The sequence below is a fragment of the Rousettus aegyptiacus genome, unplaced genomic scaffold (genome assembly GCF_014176215.1).
Source record: "Rousettus aegyptiacus isolate mRouAeg1 unplaced genomic scaffold, mRouAeg1.p scaffold_m13_p_3, whole genome shotgun sequence".
Lineage (NCBI taxonomy): Eukaryota > Metazoa > Chordata > Mammalia > Chiroptera > Pteropodidae > Rousettus > Rousettus aegyptiacus.
The window spans coordinates 46,145,609-46,164,078 of record NW_023416306.1 but is presented as its reverse complement, the minus strand read 5'-3'; the positions used below and the strand labels follow the sequence as shown (position 1 = coordinate 46,164,078).

Genomic DNA, 18,470 nt, shown 5'->3' with positions numbered 1-18,470 from the left:
CATTTCTTAGCATGTACAGCTTAGGATTTTTCCCTACTACTTTGAATGTAAAAACACTTGTTGGGAAATCCGCTTTAACTCGGTAGAACAAAAATTGTTCCCCCTACACTGTATGTAAGCTTGTCTCTTTGGAGGGCGGGTTAGTAAGGGGCAGGTACAGGATCACTTCTCACCATCGAGGATCCATTAAGAAGCAGTTATTTTTCTCCTAGGTACTGAAGTGTTGCAGGTGTCCTGAAATACACTGACTGTTAGACTCTCTGCAGCAAGCCTTGGTCTCAGCATCCATAGAAGTGATCCACCTTCCCATACTCATCCCCCTTTCTTCCTACATGCCTTCAAATTTGTACAAGTGGAGCACATCAACCTTTTGTAGCTTGGTTAAGAACTATGGCAGTAGCTTCTAAGATAGCTCCCAATGACTCGCTTCCTGGTATTCTTACCCTATGTAGTCCCCTTCCCTTGGTGTGAGCTGGACCTAGTGATATTTCCAAATAGGTTACAAAAAGACTCTGGCTTCTATCTGCAATCTCTCTTTCTCTCTCTGCCCCTCATGTGTGTGCTTGTTCTGAAGAAGCCAATTGTCATGTTGTGAGTTGTCCTATGGAGAGACCAATATAGCAAGGAATTCTAGGAGGCCTCTTGCCAATAGCCAATGAGGAATTAAGGCCCCTTGTCTAACAGTCCAAGAGGAACTCTATCCTGTCAACGACCACATGAGTGAGCTTGGAAGCAAATACTCTCTTGGTTGACCCTTGGGGTGATCACAGCCTTTACTGACATCTTGACATCTTGTGGCCTTTATGAGAGTCAGAGGCACCTAGCTAAGCTACATCTGGATAACCCACACAAACTGTGAAATAATAACTATTTGTTGTTTTAAGCTGCAAAGGTTTTTTTGTTGTTGTTGTTATACAGCAATAGATAACTAATACAAGTATATGCACTTAAAAAAAGTATATGTCAGGTATTTGGTGATATTTGAACATGCGGTTTCTTTGAAAAATAGCCTTACCTTGTAAAATTTCTTCCTCTTAACTGGACCTCAGGGCTATTCTCCTGGACTAAGTAATATAATGTAATAAATATCTATATAAAAATAGTCTTAATATCAAAACAGCCTCTTTATGTCAATCCAATCTTGAACTAAGTATAACCGAGAATTTTAAAATATGTAAATAAATAATTTGATTCTATTAACTAAATTAATTAATATCTCTTAAAACGGCTGTGACAGGTCAGTTAAAAGTAATAAAAGAATGCTAAAAAGTACCTACCACAAACATCCTACCTTCATCCCTAAAACAACAAATTTTTATTTTTTTCTTTATTTTTTTTTAAAAAATTATTTTAATTAAATTTATTAGGGTAACATTGGTTAATAGAATAAAACAACAAATTTTTAATGAAAGCTCCCCAAGTAAAAACAAAACAAATATTTCAATATTTGGCTTCGTAAAGGACCTAAAATCCAAGTTAAAAGACACTGTCTTGATCCCTAATCAGGACGGGGCTGCATTTTTTAAAAGACTACAGCCAGAATTGTCACGTGGGTGACTAACATGAAACAACCTGCACATTCTTTTAAGGGGCAGAGGGAGCACATTTTTTCCAGGCTTTGCTAATAGTTTCCTAAAACAAATCTGCCAGCTGACAAAAACATATATACATACCAGAAAATTTCCAATTTTTGCTGATGTCGAAGCTGACTTTTTTTCTTTTAGTTTGGAGCAGAGCCTTTATCAATCTCTAACCCATTTAAAAGAACAGCTAATGAATAAATCAATACTCTTCCTTAAAATACTTGCTCGATTATTCCTGGTGTTTTTAATATTGTCAGATGCCTTGTTTTGGGTTGGAGAAGCATTAGAATTAGAGGAAACAGCAGGCCTATTAAGAAATAAAAAAAAAGATGCCCCCAACTCCTTCTAGAAACATAAACCTGCTTTGGGTACTTGGTGAAAGAGAAGTCTTGTCTGGGTTTTGGAGGTGGGAGAACTTGCAAAGATCCCAAGGTGGCTTCAGGACAAAATTACATGTATATCTTTCTGTAGATCAGCATGGTTGTGAGTGGTTCTGGTTTCTCTTAGGAGACTGGAGTTTGCCTCCAAAGAGAGAAAGACACTCCGCTTTTTCTCTTTCAAGCCTGGCACATGGTAGTGGCTCAGAAATACTGGTTAGTTGAATACATCAAGATTATTCATAGGGTAATGAGTATTGCTAGGTGTGCAAGATTTTCCAAGGAAAGATATCCTGCTTCATGGTAGAGAGTGAGGAAGGAGAGAGAAAGAGTTTTCATTCCCCACACTCACACCAGTGTGACAAGTCTACAAGGGGCTATACCCATTCCCAAGACTATTGGGAGGGTTGAGTAACAATCATTCTTATGGACCTCACTTCTCCCTGACCTAAAAACGCAAAGAATACCTCATTGATGTTATTAAAGAATTACGGTAGCATCTAAGTGCCCTGGATGGTGTGTACATTGGTGGCATTCAGTTCAACAACTGTGAAGTAAAAGATTTTGCAACCAGGAAATATAAAAGCCAATGATGCAAGAAGGGCAAGAGAGAGCAGGACTCTGAGCTTAAGATGAGTCAAGTTTGAGGACCACAGGGAGCTTTCTGCAAAGGTGGGATGAGGGGAGGCCAAGTTCTCACCTTGATAATAGAGGGAGTGAAGAGAAGAGCAAGTAAGCTCAGAAGATCTGTATGAGAGTTGGGGAAAGGAACAGAATAAAATTAATTGAAGAACAGTTCCCATGTCCCTGCTGTGGAAGGCGAATTCATCCAATTATGAGCTGGAAAATAAGTCAGAATTCTAAGATTTCTGAGTTCGTCTTCTTTTTTTTTAATTCTCTCCAAAGGAAGACAGAATAGGTGGTATATTTGTGCACGTCATCCTTAAGGACATTCATTGGTGCCATGATATAATGGAAATGTAAAGCTATGAATAAGATAAAGAAACTGGCCTGCTTCCTATCTGTGAACCCATGCAGGTATCTCAGAAGAGCTGCTGCACTAGTCCTTAAACTTTGATAGGCGAGGAAATGCCAACCATGTCACCCCCATCAAGCAAGTGGAGAGAAATGACGGGAACCACAGGCTTGGCTTTAAAACCTATAACTCTAGAAAAAGATGAGAAATTATGTTCTTATTGCTAAACGTATAATTTTTAGTCTAGGCATGGAAATCTCTCAAAATTCATTAAAAGAAACTATTGCATTCCTCTATTTTTATCCTTATTAAACCATAATATTTATATTTCCACAGCAATGCATGGATCCCAGTTTACATTTTGCAAGTTGTCAAGCAAAGAACATAAAACAAATGAGGTGTAACCACACAGTTTTGGAAGTTTTATTACCTTTCTGGTGTTCAGACCAGTGAATAAATGAAATTCTTTTTTTAATTATAAAAGATACAAGACATCCAAATGATTAGCCATAGTTTTTAAAAAATTACCTTATTACATTGTCAAATCTCAGTCTTTCCCCACTTACGGTGTTCTATTTTACTTTATGCTGCAGGGCTAGACTGCATTGCCCTCCACCCTAAACCCACTCCCCACCCCCAAGATGGTGACAGAGGATCTAATATTTCGCCCCAGGGCATTCTGCTTCTGCTGAGTAGGGCAAGGGCAGCTTGTCTTAAAACCATAGGACATCCATTAACAGAGAGCCGTTAAAATACCTCTGCTTTAGAGATGGCCAAACACTTCACAGGAGGAGTGGATAAATGCTGATCTTTGGGGCATCTATAAAGTACACAGGAATGTCAGAACTAAGGATGAAAAAGACAAAAAGTAGAAAGGATTTTTACCCCCTCAAATTGGAAGAGAAATAAGAGTGAGTAATTCCCTGAAGGATATCTCATCAGAAGACAAGCCACTTCAAAGAATAAATTTAAAAATAATAATTAAAAAACTAACGAAAGCATAGAAATCAAAGAAAGAAGGCTTTTTGAATTTTAGGAGGCTCCTTCTAATCTAGGCAAACTATTCATCATCATAATCAAATGCAAGCCCAGATCTGCCTTACTTTTATCACCATTTCTCTGTTGCTTCTGCCCCTACCAACCTTACACTCCCAACCCCATGAAAAAACAAGATGCTCCATGAACCTTCATGCTGGATTCTATAAAGAATCTACGGAAGAAAATGGCATTTACCACAATTAAACAAATAGAGCAGGATTTTTTGTTAGGACCATTGTTTACATACAGGCAGTAACAGTAAAGAGTGATGGACTCAAGTTGAATGAATGTAACGTGGGGCTGAGCCTTGTGGGATCAGCAGCATTAATATACACAGAACCTCCTTAACACTATTTCCTTACTGCCTCTCCCACATTCTTTTAGTTTTGTCTATAAGTTGGGATGGGTCGATGCGTAAATAGATATAGTGAACAGCACTCCTCAAAATCGAGATTTCACTCTCTCTCTCTACACCACAAAATACATATCTTAATTCTTATCCGCACTACGTCTTCCAAAAAACAGTGCCAGATTTCTAAGGTCAATGTACTAATGAGTGAAGGCAGAAGATGACAGGTTAAAAAAAAAAAAAATCGTTTGCAAAAATGTCACAGTGATCTCTTGGGGACACTGGAATACTTCAGTTTTGTCTTTGGTTTTGGTTTTTGGTCTTACACTTCAAGGGCAAAAAAGAAAATGTGTTTTCCTTTAATAAAATCATGACTTCATTTGCTTTGTAGTGGAAAAGGGAGCTAAGTGTGTCTGAACCTAGGAAGCGAGTGAATCGTGCCCTCAAGTGGCGGAATGTTGTACTGAAAGGATGGCTTTGCAAAACCTGCAACTGTCGCTGAGTGACCTTAGGTAACTGGCTTCTTCTGAATTTTTTCATTCCCCCTCCAAAAAAAGAGGATGGCTGGATTTTAGAGCAGGGCATCAGGAAAGTGGCAATTTGCTCCTGATTTATTATTGAGACAAACTTGCCTCAGCAAAGTCAAGTACAGAGACTTATCTGGATAATTCAGGCACCAGGAATTCACTTGGCCTTTGTCTCCATTACTTGGCTAATGCAAGTGACTGGATTTTGCCTAGGCTGCACTGCTGTTCCTAAATAAATCATTATTTATAGTAAGCTTTGTGTTCCCTAGCAACTTCTTGCTAAGTCTACTAAAACCAAGGACTGGGCTGTCTTATACTTAAGGCAGAGTTCTTTAAACCTTCTTTTAAAGGGTGAAAATCAGGAATTTATCCAACAAATATGCTTGTATGTGTGTGAAAATTTCTATAAGATTCTTCACTGTAACATCATTTGTAATATCAAAAGATGGGCAACACCTTAGATGCTCATCAGTTGGGGTTAAATAAATTATGATACAGACATATAATGAGATTCGGTGCAGCTGTGAAAAAACATAAGACACGTCTATGTATCCATATAAAAGTGCATTCGATGAGATATCAGGTTCAGAACAGTGTGACAATCATGCTCCATTTACACTATAACAGGAAAAATTCAGGATTTTATATTAGCTTGTACATACACAAATTATTTCTGGAAGTATACACAAGAAACTGATAAAAAAAAACTGCTGTTTCCTATTGTCAAAAAATAGGATTGAGCTGTGTAATTTACATAATTTTTATCTGTTTTGTTCACTAGTCTATCATCAGTGTTTAGAAAAGAGCCTGGCACATTGTAGGCACTGAATAATATTTGTGGAATTAATAAATAAATAAAATCTAATGTATGTATATATTTTTTAAAAGGATATCTCAAAGGAGGGGAAGTGATGTCTGGAAGTCAGGAATGAGAGAGAGAATTTTCACTCTGCATTTTTGTACTTTAATAATTTCAAACTGTTCGAATAGGCTACCTAATCCAAAATAAAGTTCAAACAAAGTAAAGAAACAAATAAGGATGATGAGTTATTATTTTGATAGTTATTTAAGTAAGGCATTGTTTGATGGTGATTTAGACCAGGACCCAATCACATCAGAAACTACCAATCATTAATTAACAATAATACCGGAGTATTTATAGCATCTGAGGAGCATTGTGCTATAAAAAACTGCCCTCATGTAGAGAGGTTTCCTGCTTTGTTATAGATTCTTGATAGAGAAATACTTGCTCTTTGCAAATCTATCTCACCTAATCTCCCCGGGGTTGCTTCCTAAAGTGAGTAAATAATGTTGCAAAGTCCTTCCCACTGAGATTGCAGTGGCTGAAGTCATTGTGGACCTCAACATTGAGGGACTCCACGAAAGGCAGGGGGACACTTTAATTCTTAAAGGAGACTATCAGATCCCTAGTGTCCCACCCCAGACCTCTTGAATGGAAGTCTCCAGGTAGGGAAGTCTCCAAGCTGGACACCTGTATTTTTATAAGACTCCACAGTGGATTCTGAGACACAATCGCCCTTGCCCCAGCCCACTCCCTCATCCACACCAGTGAGAAGACCCAGTCTCCACATACGACCAACTGGGCTCAGACCGAGAGTCCATTTCCTTGGACAAAATAAGGTCCTTCTCAAGGATAGCTTCCATTTCCTATGCCCCAGCTCCTTTCTAACCACTTCATCCAGAATGATTTCTGGTTCATTCCTTTCCTTAGAAATCCTACTTACTCAATGATAATTTACAGACATTTAGTGATTCTATGCCATTCTTTTTGCCCCTGTAGGATGCAAATCTGGCAATATTCCTCAGAAATCCCCTGTGACATGGGAGGCACCTCCCTGTTAGGCCAGATACCAGGCGAGCTTTGAGAATGTAGACTTCTGGTCTGCGAACATTCAACCAACTAGGAGGAGGCCTGAAAACAGCTAATTATCCATCAAAGAAATCATGTTCTAACTGATAGGCTTGTTCTCAGCATGCACAGTCCTCCACAGCAAGTCTGATAATTGAATAAAAAGACCTCAGAGGCTCACGGGGTCTGGGATGAGAGATGAAAACGCACTTTATGTGGCTCCTCTAATGTAATCACCAGTTAAGGGCAGGGCAAGGAGCTTAACGAGCTCATTACAACCTCAGCACCTGTAATCTCTGCACATGCCCCCGTGGCAGCCACAAGATAAAATGCCCTTCAAGGTCTCGCTAGGCCTTGGCCCCAGTCTGTGCTGTTTTCATTCTGCCCCCACCAAAAGGCAGCTGGTGCTTCCATTACCAGCTGCTAGGCCACATGGAAAATAAACCAGGACTTGGTCCACATGTGTTCCCAGGTTAACAACTAGTGTTTTCTTAATCTCGGTGTGGAGAAAGGAATGCCAAGCTCAGATTTGGGTAATCCTGTTTATCAACCTAATTTTCCCAGCTGTTCTACTCTTTCAGAATTATTGTCCTTCTGCTTACGGTTTCGCAAAAGCTCTTGCCCAGGTCTGTCTCAGGGAATGCTTGCCAGGCTCCATGCCTCTAATCCATGGAAGGTGCACATGGCACTGCTTGAGGGCCAAAGTCCCTGGTTTGGGAGACACTGGCCACTCCTGGGATTAGCACTTTTGGCTCTAGAAGATCATCTCCTTCCTCAAAGACGGTGTTGTTTTACCAGTGACACCCTCAATGGCTTATGTGGATGTTTCTAGAGTCCAGCACGGTTCTCCTATAAATGATCTAGATTGCTCCTCAAAGCAATGTGAAAAAGGTAGAGGCACCAGAGGCAGCATCCACAGAGAATACAATGTGAGCAGTGCCCGTCATGGTACAAGATGATGACCCTGACTGAGAACACCAGAAGAGGTACGGGAATCAGAGAAGGCGCCCGAAGAAGTGGAAGGATGGGGAGACTGAGGGCAGAGAGCGATTTCAGCCTATCCCAAGCCAATTTTATTTGAGGTTTCCTGGCAACTGCTCCTTTAAGAGACATAAAAGTAACCTGAGTTTTATTCATATGGTGTAAATTAAAACCTCACCCATATTAGAATCCTGTAATGTGTGACTCTGGTCACCACTCACACTCAAGGCCAGACAACATCTGCCACAGATCACATAATAGTTCCCTCTACCTGAGGCAAGTTTACAGTTTACGTTAAAAGTACACAAATTTCAAACTTGAATCCTGGCTTTGTCACTGTGGCCATCCCTTCTTTGGCCCAATAGATATACTCTCCATAAGCTCCTAGTAGATCAAATTTTTATAAGTCAAACCATATTTCAAATTCATTAGGTGATGCCTCCATGAAACAAAGAATTATCCCTGAAAACATCTGCTCTGTAAATCTTAATTTTCGTTTGTTTGATTTCCTTAAAGGGAAACATCTATGACCAGGATTAGGGTCATGGAAATAGCAATGTCAACAGGGAAAGCTACCCTACATGCCAAATCCTGTGAATGATGTCCAGAATTCACCGAAGTCAAAGAAAAGCTTTTCTAAATCAAACAAGAACTGCTCTCTGTACTGAAATAGCACTCTTGAGAGAGATAAGACATTAGGCCATACCTGTTATTGACACCATAATGTAGATAAATTAAGAGACCTTTGCTTGAAAAGAGACTTCGATTGAAACAGAAAAGCCATGAGGTTATGTTTTTCGAGTACAGGAAGATGGCATGGAATATGAAGAGGGGAAAGTTGATAGACATGAGAAGACTAAGTCAGCAACAGTAATTGGTCAACTCATCAATTTGACCTGGGGTTTGGACCTGACTTGAGTTGTCCATTTCTATTTTGTGCAATGGGAGGTATAGGAAAAAGAAGAATTAGTCTAGGACTGGGTTACTGTCAAGACCAATCTAATTAAAACCACCACAAAGCACATGAGGACTCAAGAAGAAATACTAAAAGTTTAACAATAGCACGGGAGATTTAGACAAGATGCTTTCTAAATTCACATAGTAAGATTCTAAACTAAGGTCACTGTAACTCTTGTTCCTTCAACAAGGTATAAAATACAATGAGTTGGTAGCCAAGAGAGGGTGCTATGACCAAGCTGGAGGTAAGCGTTTTCTTCTATCATTCTCTAGGGTTGGTATTTCTACAGTATATAGAACAGCTGAGGAATATTCACTTTGCACCTGTAGGTCATTTCTCATGAAGTGAAGCTGGGTCAGTCCATAGTAATCCTTTTAGACTTGTTGTCCTTTGCACTCCTACATTTCTGAGTCATTCGGCACACTAATGCATTCTGAGTCCCGCTGTGATGTAATTAAGAGTAATGTTTGCAGCAAGGAGAAGGGAGAGTTGTAAATGCCTCCTGTGAGTGCGTAAATGCTGACATGAAGTTGAATAACTATAGAATTCATTTGGTGCAAGTTTATTTCAATGCACAAGCATTTTTCCCCCCATTTACAGGATAGGGTTTCTAAAAAGATACAAACACTGCATCTATTGGCAAACATTTTTTGTCTTCATATCTCCCTCCAGGAATGAAGAACTGAAACTATTTATCTTGGAAGGGAACTCGGGTTGAGTTTGTACTTAAGAAATGAGAATAGAAAATGAAGAGTTGCTTCAGAAAGGATTAAATGGGAGAAAGAGGTTGGTACTTCACCAGCACTGGAAAGAAGAGCTCCATTTCTAATTGTATAGTTGGTTGCTTGTATTTCTTAAAGTAATTTCTGACCTCCCTTATTCTATCTGGGTATCAATTTTGTGCACCCGGAAATGTTGGGGTGAGTGTGTTTAGATTAGGTGGGTTCTGAAATTCTTTGCATGTCAGTCCCACATAGACATAAATCATACTGGAAAGTGTGGGTGAGGATCTGGGGGAATCCTAACTCTCTTACAGTACTGCTGGAAGGATTGAAAACTGGTATAATTTTGGGGGAAAAAAAGTGGCAGTGTGAATAAATCTCAAAATGTGTATCACTGGTGACCCAGTCATTTCAATTCTAGGCATATTCCTTAGGTAAACTTTTGTACATGTGCACAGAGACACAAAGACAAAATTTCTCACTGCACAGTATTTGTAAGATCCCCAAACCAGAAAAAAATATAAATGTCTTTTAATAGAAAAATAGGAAATAAATAAATAAAATATGGCCTCTTCACTCAAAAGAATACTATATAGCAGTTAAAAAATGACAGAATGACAAAGCTCTATAAAAAAAATCAAGATTAATATTTCTAAAATACAAGCTGTTAATAAATTCCTATTGGTTAAATTTGTAAAAATCTGAGCAACTAAAAAAGGATATGACTGTAACTGAGCGAAATATATTGAATCAATAAAATTCATGAGTCCTAGTAATATTTAAACAAAAAAGAAAAAATCATACTGTTGGATAAAAACTACAGTATAACAAATAGAGCATATGGCCATTTATGTATATTTAAAAAATATAAAAATAATATCTTTCGGTGTTCACAGATACATATATACATACATACATATGTGTGTGAAACCAAAGAAAATGGAAAGAAGGACACACATGAGTTCATCAGTGATGTTTGGGAGGCAAGGTAGAAGTCTATGATTGGAGACGAAAAAGGAGACTTCAACTTAATCAGCATGGTTTTACACACACACACAAACATGCATACAACATCATTTCAAAATGGTGGAGAAAAGGTGCTTATAGTATTCTTCTCTGCATTAAAAAAAAACAAAAAACAAAAAAACTTCTCAAAATGAAAACTAAAACACGTGAGCAGCAATGGCTTTGGCAGACGTATGTTAATAAGTTTCCTCTCAGCCCCCACATGAAGGACCTCCAAAAACAGAGACAGCCTAACCTTTAGGCTTTTACTGTTTACCGCATGCTGTCCAATATGGTAGCCACCAGCCACTCACACCTACACTAATTTAAATTCAAATAAAATCAAATAAAAATTAAATAAAATCAAAATTTCAGTTCCTCCATTACCTTAGCCACATTTTAAATGCTGAATAGCCAGCCACATGTGGCTAGTAGCTATTATATTGGGTGGTACATATACAGAAAATTTCTATCACTGCTGTAAATTTTATTGAACAGAGCTGGTCTGGAGCCAAAGCTCTGTCTTGTGGACACCAAGAACATTTTTGGTGGCATTGTTCTTTCCCTAATACATCCTTCTGCATATAGGAAAACCAATGCAATAAGTAGGAGGATTTCTTCATTTCTAGAATAAATATGTCCATTATAATCCTAAATTACAATTATGACTGAAGTGACATTTTCTTAAGTTAAAAAAAAATAGATCTAGCAATTATAGTTACGCAAACATCATATTTCATTTTCCCTAAAACTTAGGAAATAGGATGGTACATCAAAGAATGATGAAAGCATTATCCAAACAAACCTCTAAATGTGGGTCCTGTGGTTTTCCAGGAGCCTTTTTTTTCTTACCTGTACACGGTATGAGGGACATATACTTCCCGGATTGGAAATTCCAAAATCTCTTTGTGTGGACGTGTCCGGTTTTCAGGAAAGGGTCTCACTGGCAGCAGTTCAGGAGTCAAACAACAACCCATTATCTCTGGAGCTAAAGAAAGCTCCAGTCTGAGCAAGCCTAAAGGGAGAAAATAGGACTGGTTTATTAAAGACATTGTCAGGTTGCAAGGGAATAAAGAAAGATTGTTGTAGTATATTTCTTTTATGAAAATAAGGATAAATTGTGGGAGTATAAGACTTTTGAAATTTCCAGCTAGTTTTCTACAGTTGGAGAAAAAGTATGTCATGACAACTTTTAGGATTTAGTTTCTAGAAATTTAAAAGCAATAAATTGTAAAAGAATAGAAAGAGATTAGAGGATCTTTAAAGTCTCTTCTGGAACTACCACACTGTAATAGTATCCAGTTAACTAATGGTGTTTTTTGAACTGGGTTCCCCGGTACCCTAGGGTGCTACAGAAGTGTCTCAGTGGCTGTTAAGCTTAGGATAAGGAAAGTGCCCTCACCTTCTACCAAAGCATGTCACTTTCACTTTTCATTTTATACTGAGAGTTCTGTATACTATTTTAAATGATAAAAGAGGCCTTTATGTTCAAAAATGTCTGATTATCTGAGAAACTAAACTAAAGCAGGATATTTATCTACAGAAATAATCCTTTAATAGAATAGAAAATATTAATAGATTTTCCAAATGAGTGGACCAATTTGGACTCAACTCCAAATGTGAAATCCCATATTTCACTTGGTAAACGTGATTTTATAAAATTTCGCACTAGTCAGATGATGTGTCTAATCAGAAATGGCCTTGGCACAGCTCAAGAGGATAAAGATAAGCCATCTGTACCTGGAATAGACTTGACTCTTCTCTGTAAGGATGAAGATCTTTTGTAGTCAGCTAAAAACTTGAATAAGTCTTCATCACTAAGGCGATCTCCCTCCTGCCAAGAGAGAAGTCAGAGTTAGTGAGGATGCACTATTGACTCCTGGGGTAGGCACCAGCCATTTCTGGAATGATTTATGTCTTTAAATTTTATTTTAACATGTTTTTCATAGAAATTAGGATTATAAGCAATGCCGAAGTAATTCAGTTCAACCTCTTGTCAAACATTCCATCTCTACCACTCTCAGACTTGTTACTCAGCTTATTATCTTTCTGGGGACGGGGCTTCTACTGCATTCTAAGAAAGCCTGTGTGTTCATTAGAAATGTATGCCAAAACCTTCTTCCTTCTATAACGTAAGCCCACTGATGGTTGTTTTACTTCCTGGAATAATACAGAATAAGTTTACTTCCTTCTTCAGAGCTTTGAAGATGAAGAAGACATCTTTCCATCTTTTTCCCATCCTCATTTTCTTCACATCTGTCTTGACTAAGAAGGTAAGCATAAATACTATCCTTTATGTGCCTACATGGGACAGGCTCTTTGCCAAGGGATTCACGGGTAGAACTCTAATCTTCGCAACAGGTAGGTAGGTAGGTGTATCTTATTCTCAAATTCAGATGAGAAAACTCAGATGTCATTAAGTCAAGTACTTTGACCCACAGGTAATACAATTGGAAGGGGTGTATATTGAAGAAAAACCCTTTCAGTTCCATGCTATTTCTATTATGTGGCATGGGGCGCAGAGCCCTCAGCATCCTTTCTACATTTCAGTTTATTAACATAACCCTTTGAAATGCCCTATGAATACAGAGCAATGGAAAGTTTTCTAAAACAGAGTCAAACCAAACTTAAATGAAGTGGTTTTTTTTTTTTTTTTTGCAGTAAAATACACAGAATATAAAATTTACCATCTTAATCATTCCTGAGTGTTCAGTTCTGTGGTGTTAAGTAAATTTACATTGGTGTGCAACCAATCTCCAGAACTCATTCGCCTTGTAAAACTGAAACTCTGTACCATTTAAATAGCAGCTCCCCATTTCCTCTTCTCCCAAGCCCTGGCAACCATCATTCTACTTTATGTTATTCTTCCTCCTGTCTCTGTGAACTTGATTACTCTAGGAAATTCTTTGTTTTTGAAAGTCTCAATATGTATTGAGCTAATGAAGAGTACTATCTGCAGTGGCCACCCTCTCTGAGCAAGTAGGCACCCCTGCAAAGCCTGCACATGCAATAGTGGTGACAAGGACAAAAGTCAGGTCAGGAAACCCTGAGATCAAGAAGAAACAATGTTTCAGCTAGATTTTTCATAGCCTAATAAAGAATTGACCATGAGAGTTCACATAGGATAGCTTATATTAATGGGAGCGAATCCTTCTCTCAATTAAAAGAGCGGACATTCAGTGAGCACTTGCTATATCCTCGGGACTCTGAGATGAGCTTTACACGCCTCATGTCATCTAATCCTCTCAAAAGCCACATGAAGCAAGCACCATCATCCCTGTTTCGTAGATAATTAAATTGAGGTTTGGTGAGATTAACTTGTTTTTTTAATCACTGCCTATACTCCCCCTTTGGGCTCCAACACCCCTCACATTATGGGGACAAATCCACACAAACTGTCACTTGGAGAAATACCTGCTTGAAAAAGTTGTTAATGGTCATGGTGGTGGTCTTGAAGTTGGAGCCAACCCCATTTTCCTCCAAGGAGAGGGATCTTTCAGAAAACCTTCGAGATTGGGACAAAGTTCTCCGCTCACCCACAGAGCTTCTCCCTTTAAGGAAAACAACTGTCATTCCAAAGTATGCTTTTCTGTTTGAATGCATGTTATTAATGCTACCACACAGAAGATATGTTTAAAGTCACTAAATAGTAACACTGGACATGGCCATTCTTGTTCAGAATGAAAATTTCCTTCCACTGGCCCCTACTTTCCTAAACCCCCTGTTGTAGCCCCTAATCCTCCTCTGACCAAAGGAGATGCCAGGAGCGGCCACAGTCCCCTCCCACATGGAAGGGAGGCCAGAACTGCAGCTAGAACAGGGTCTGTAGATAAGCTTTATTTAGTCGACAGTGTTTGCTTTTGTTTTATTTTTACATTTGCATTCCATTGGGAGAGGCAGTACTCAAATGCCCTTGAAGGTATTTGGGATTGTGACCCAAACACACAAAAGTCAGCCTGAGTATATTCTGAATATCAGCTTTCTTCTGTTCTCGATGTGTGAATCAGGCAGCAGATCTGACTGACCTGCTTAGCTACCTGCCCGAGTCACACCCAGACCTGGCCTGGGACCCCAACACTCTGATTAATTGTTTCTTATTCCTTTTTTGAGATTTAGGTGAGACTCTTGTTGCTTTTATACTGAAAAACTCAGGGGTTCTGTTGTGAATAGTCAAATTGCTTAGAACTCTAATATTGCCAACCCTGTTGTTTGTTTAACATTCTCTTATCCTTAACTCTTGGCACACTTCCTCAGTATAATACACTATATCTTCAGGTGCCCCAGCAAGCCCTATGTCTGAATTTATGGTATCATCAAATTTACGGTTAAACTCTTTGCATAACTCTTTCAAAATCCCTACGTGGGTCTACATAGAGGTTGGCATTAAAAAAAAAATGTGGTACGAGGTCAAAATGCACTAAAGTGAGGTTTGTTATTGATCAATAGAAATAACCCTGGAGTTTTGACCGGTAATTATGCACCAATAACTCCAGAATAGCAGCAGCAATAACAAAATATCCTCTTCCACTCCTTTGCTAAAAGCAAAATTTCAGAAGTGAAAGAGCTAAGGAATGCATGAGCACTGTGACTGTAGACTTAAGTATTTGCCGAATACAAGACATTTAGGAAAATAGAAACTGACACAGGTGGGGAGAGTTGACTTGAAAACTCTATAACCTTCTCGAATAGTTTCATACCCAACCTGGTTAAAAAAAATAAATAAATTTAGATCAAGGGCAAAGTGATGAAAAAGAGAAATATGCTCAACAAATTGGAACAGTAAATATTCTTTTGGCATGCATTTTCATTGCACTTGGCAAAACAAACCTTAAGGAGCTAGAAATTTTGCTGAGAAACCTGAGTTTTGCTTTTCGAAACGCTCATGACAGTGGCTCTTCCTATGTTTAGGAGCCAACTATGATGCCTTTGTTTAACATGCTATAGATGGTTATTATATTTTCTTATTATTCTCAAGAATTTTACTTTTAAGTAGAAGTGGCTACTAAACTTAACTTTTTAAACTGTCAAACTGACCTGAAAATTCCAACCAAAAATCTTACTACAAGAGTATATTTAAATTCCACAAACATAATAATTTGGGGTGATCACTGCCAATCATGCATTTATAATCCAGCCATAACAGTGTTTCACCTATTCGTTTCCTTTTTCCTTTCCATTTCCCACATTTTATTACATCCCCAAATCTCCACTAATAAACTGTTGACCTTGGAATTGGTACATTGGGGAGCCCATCCCTTCCCACTGCAGCTGAAAGTCTTACCAACCATGGACTCCACGTCGGTTACCTCCCTGTCCAGGGTGGAGACACTGAAGAAGCTTGATAAGCTTATGGGAGCCCAGGCAAAGGGCATCCGGTATTTCCCCAAACGTTGGCAGAAGGATTCAGCTTGAAGTTTTAGTTTTTCAATCTTTTCTTTACTCTGGAGGAAAATGGGAAGAGACAAGCAGAAAAACGATATGGCACCAGACCAAGTCAGCTGTCTTGCCATGGATATAACAGGCATCTCTAAACTCCCTACCCTACTGATTAAAAAGAATGAATAGGCAGAAAAATGACACAACCTGGGTTGTACAACTGATAAGGAAATACAGACTAGAAAAGGAGGAGTTTAAAGAAAGGCCACATTCAACTATTAAATACATCTTCAGCTAAAAAAAAAAAAAAAAGCACAAGGCTTATTATGCCAGCTAATCAACAAGGGCCTCTTTTAGGAGCTAGTTACATGACTTGAATTCACATGAGAAAATCTTGGAATAACAAGTTTTGTGTATCATCCACCAAGCTCTCAAGAGAGTCCGTTTTTCAAAAGTTGCCTGGGAAAATTCCAGAAAGATCTACAAATGTTCCTAACATTTTCCTTGTTAGGTAGACAACACTTCCAAGGTGTTTTAAGTTCAGAATAAAAGGTAGATTTTAAAAAATGTCTCAAGTTCAGTAAGTCTTATTTAAAATTTATAAGTCTGCAGTATGATGCTCATTAGGCCATGCTTTAATGAACATACCGGGTGCTGAGAAAAGATATGCTTTTCATAGGCTCACGACCTATTTTGCGCTAATGAATTTATTATGTACAGCAGTCTCAGACAATTTCCAAATATCCTACCAGAAAAAAATGGTGGTCCATGCTGTTGAGAAACACCAGAAGAGCTTTGGTGCTGTTTTGTGGCCCTTCCAACCAGCTGGGTCAGAACCAAAGTAACAGGGTGTGGCTTCGCCCTAGCCAAGTTTTATAATTCAAAATTGGTGTGTATATCATCATTTGTTGAGTTTAATAATTTATTTCTTTAAAAGTTATCATCAAAGATTGGTTTCTCTTCCTTCTTTGGTTTAAATACAATTTGATAGTGTCTCATATGGGGACATATTATGGACTACACCACATTAACTATATTGTGGAACAGCCCTGAAAAATATCTGCGTTTTCTAAGACGTCTCCATTTAGCAATACTCAAAGTATCATACCTTTCCACCATCACTTTCCTTGATAACCATGTAGGGCTCTGCACAGTCTCCAATCTCTCCCTGCTGAAGGACTTTTTCAATCTACCAACAAAAATAGTATTAAAACAATGTAAATTACATACATATAACAAAATCTATGCAACCATCAAAATGATGTTTTGTGACAATATTCGATGACATGGGAAGATGTCCATAATATGTTTTTTAATTTTAAAAATTACTTAGAAGAGTACTATGCAGTTTTATAAAAAATCAGAAAGGCACATTGAAAGGATGATAGTAGACACCCGGCGAATGTTAATAGTAGCTGTCTTAGTATGGTGTGTTTATGTGTTATGTTTATTTTCTTCCTATTGCTTATGTGTATTTTCTATTTTTAAACAATAAAACTGTATTATGCCTACAATAAAAAATGCAATAAAAGTTATTTTGTAAAACAAAACCCATGAGACATATGGAGGAAGTGAAAAGCTCATTTTCTTTATTAGTGTTTACAATGTTAAAAAGAGATATGACCTCTATAAAAGTCAGGTTGGGGACTCAAACCTTCCACAAAATGAGTAAATGAACAGAATAAATTATCTGTAATTGTATCCCTATATTTCTTATTAGGATTTAACAGACTTGGAAAGTAACCAAAAAGCCGTGGGATGGTGCAGCTTTTCGCTTTGCTAACTGGCTGCTAATATAAAAATGCTACCACTGTGAAGTATCCTCTTTGATTTCCCTTCAGGTAAAGAATCTGCTGGTCATAAATTTGAGTACCATATTTAAGAGAAAGAAAAGGAGACATTTGAAATTTCCTAACCCTCTGCTCCAAAAAATTTAATTTAACATAAGATGTTGAGGGGGGGAAAAAAAGTAGATGTAGTCCCATTAGCCTGTGTCATTAGTTGAGATGATCCCTGAAAAAGAAATTGGGGTCAATATATCCCAGTAGGCTCACATTCTTAATTAGCGCTATTAGGTAGGGACAAAATATTTAAACCGGAAATATCCTAGTGATGGAGGTGCTTACCGAAGTTTCAAAGGAAGTGGCATGGGGCTGCTCAGTATGCACCTAGCTGAGGGAGACTGCAAGCAGGAAGTCTCTCTTCTCTCAAAGGAAGCTTATAACCCCTTCCATTGCCAGAGCGTGAAGACTAGGCTGATCCTCCTGAGAGACGCCACAGACACATAACACTTGAGCGAGAGACTGACTGGCATTTCTGTTAGTCAGCAATCATTCACTTATTTGTTCATTCAAAAAATATTTTTGGGGTACCTTCTGTGTGGTGGCTGGCGGGGAGATAGGTGGTGAATGCAATAAACCTGGTCCCTATTCTCCTGAAGCTCATAGTCAGGAGCCTGTAGAGCGAATTGGAAGGAAGCTAATTTTTCCATGAAGTCAATGGATAAAAATAAGTCTCTGTCCAAAAATAAACTTTGGACAGAGATAAAGAAACTTTTAATCAGGACTCTAAAGCAAGGAAGGGGAATTCCATGGCTTCATGCACTTGTAGTGTATAGTGTGGAACCTACAGAAGAGGAATCTCCAGAATCTGGAAGGGAGAGAATCCAGATTCGACCAGACCAGAAAATACTATTCCTTCACTGAGTT

The 18,470-nt window shown here is 38.3% G+C and overlaps 1 protein-coding gene across 5 annotated transcripts in view; it reads right to left on the bottom strand.

Moving 5' to 3' along the window:
- DOCK8 (dedicator of cytokinesis 8) overlaps positions 1-18,470 on the bottom strand; it is a 197,879-nt gene that overhangs the window by 93,827 nt on the left and 85,582 nt on the right. For 4 of the 5 annotated variants that reach the window (XM_036217987.1, XM_036217990.1, XM_036217988.1 and 1 more), the window contains 5 exons: positions 16,871-16,951; positions 15,668-15,827; positions 13,801-13,937; positions 12,127-12,220; positions 11,239-11,401 (listed from right to left, as the gene is read on the bottom strand). In XM_036217987.1, the coding sequence (XP_036073880.1) occupies positions 11,239-11,401; positions 12,127-12,220; positions 13,801-13,937; positions 15,668-15,827; positions 16,871-16,951 (635 nt within the window). Of the gene's footprint in view, positions 1-11,238; positions 11,402-12,126; positions 12,221-13,800; positions 13,938-15,667; positions 15,828-16,870; positions 16,952-17,888; positions 18,228-18,470 lie in introns of those variants that run through there. The other variant, XM_036217991.1, reaches the window with a different exon arrangement.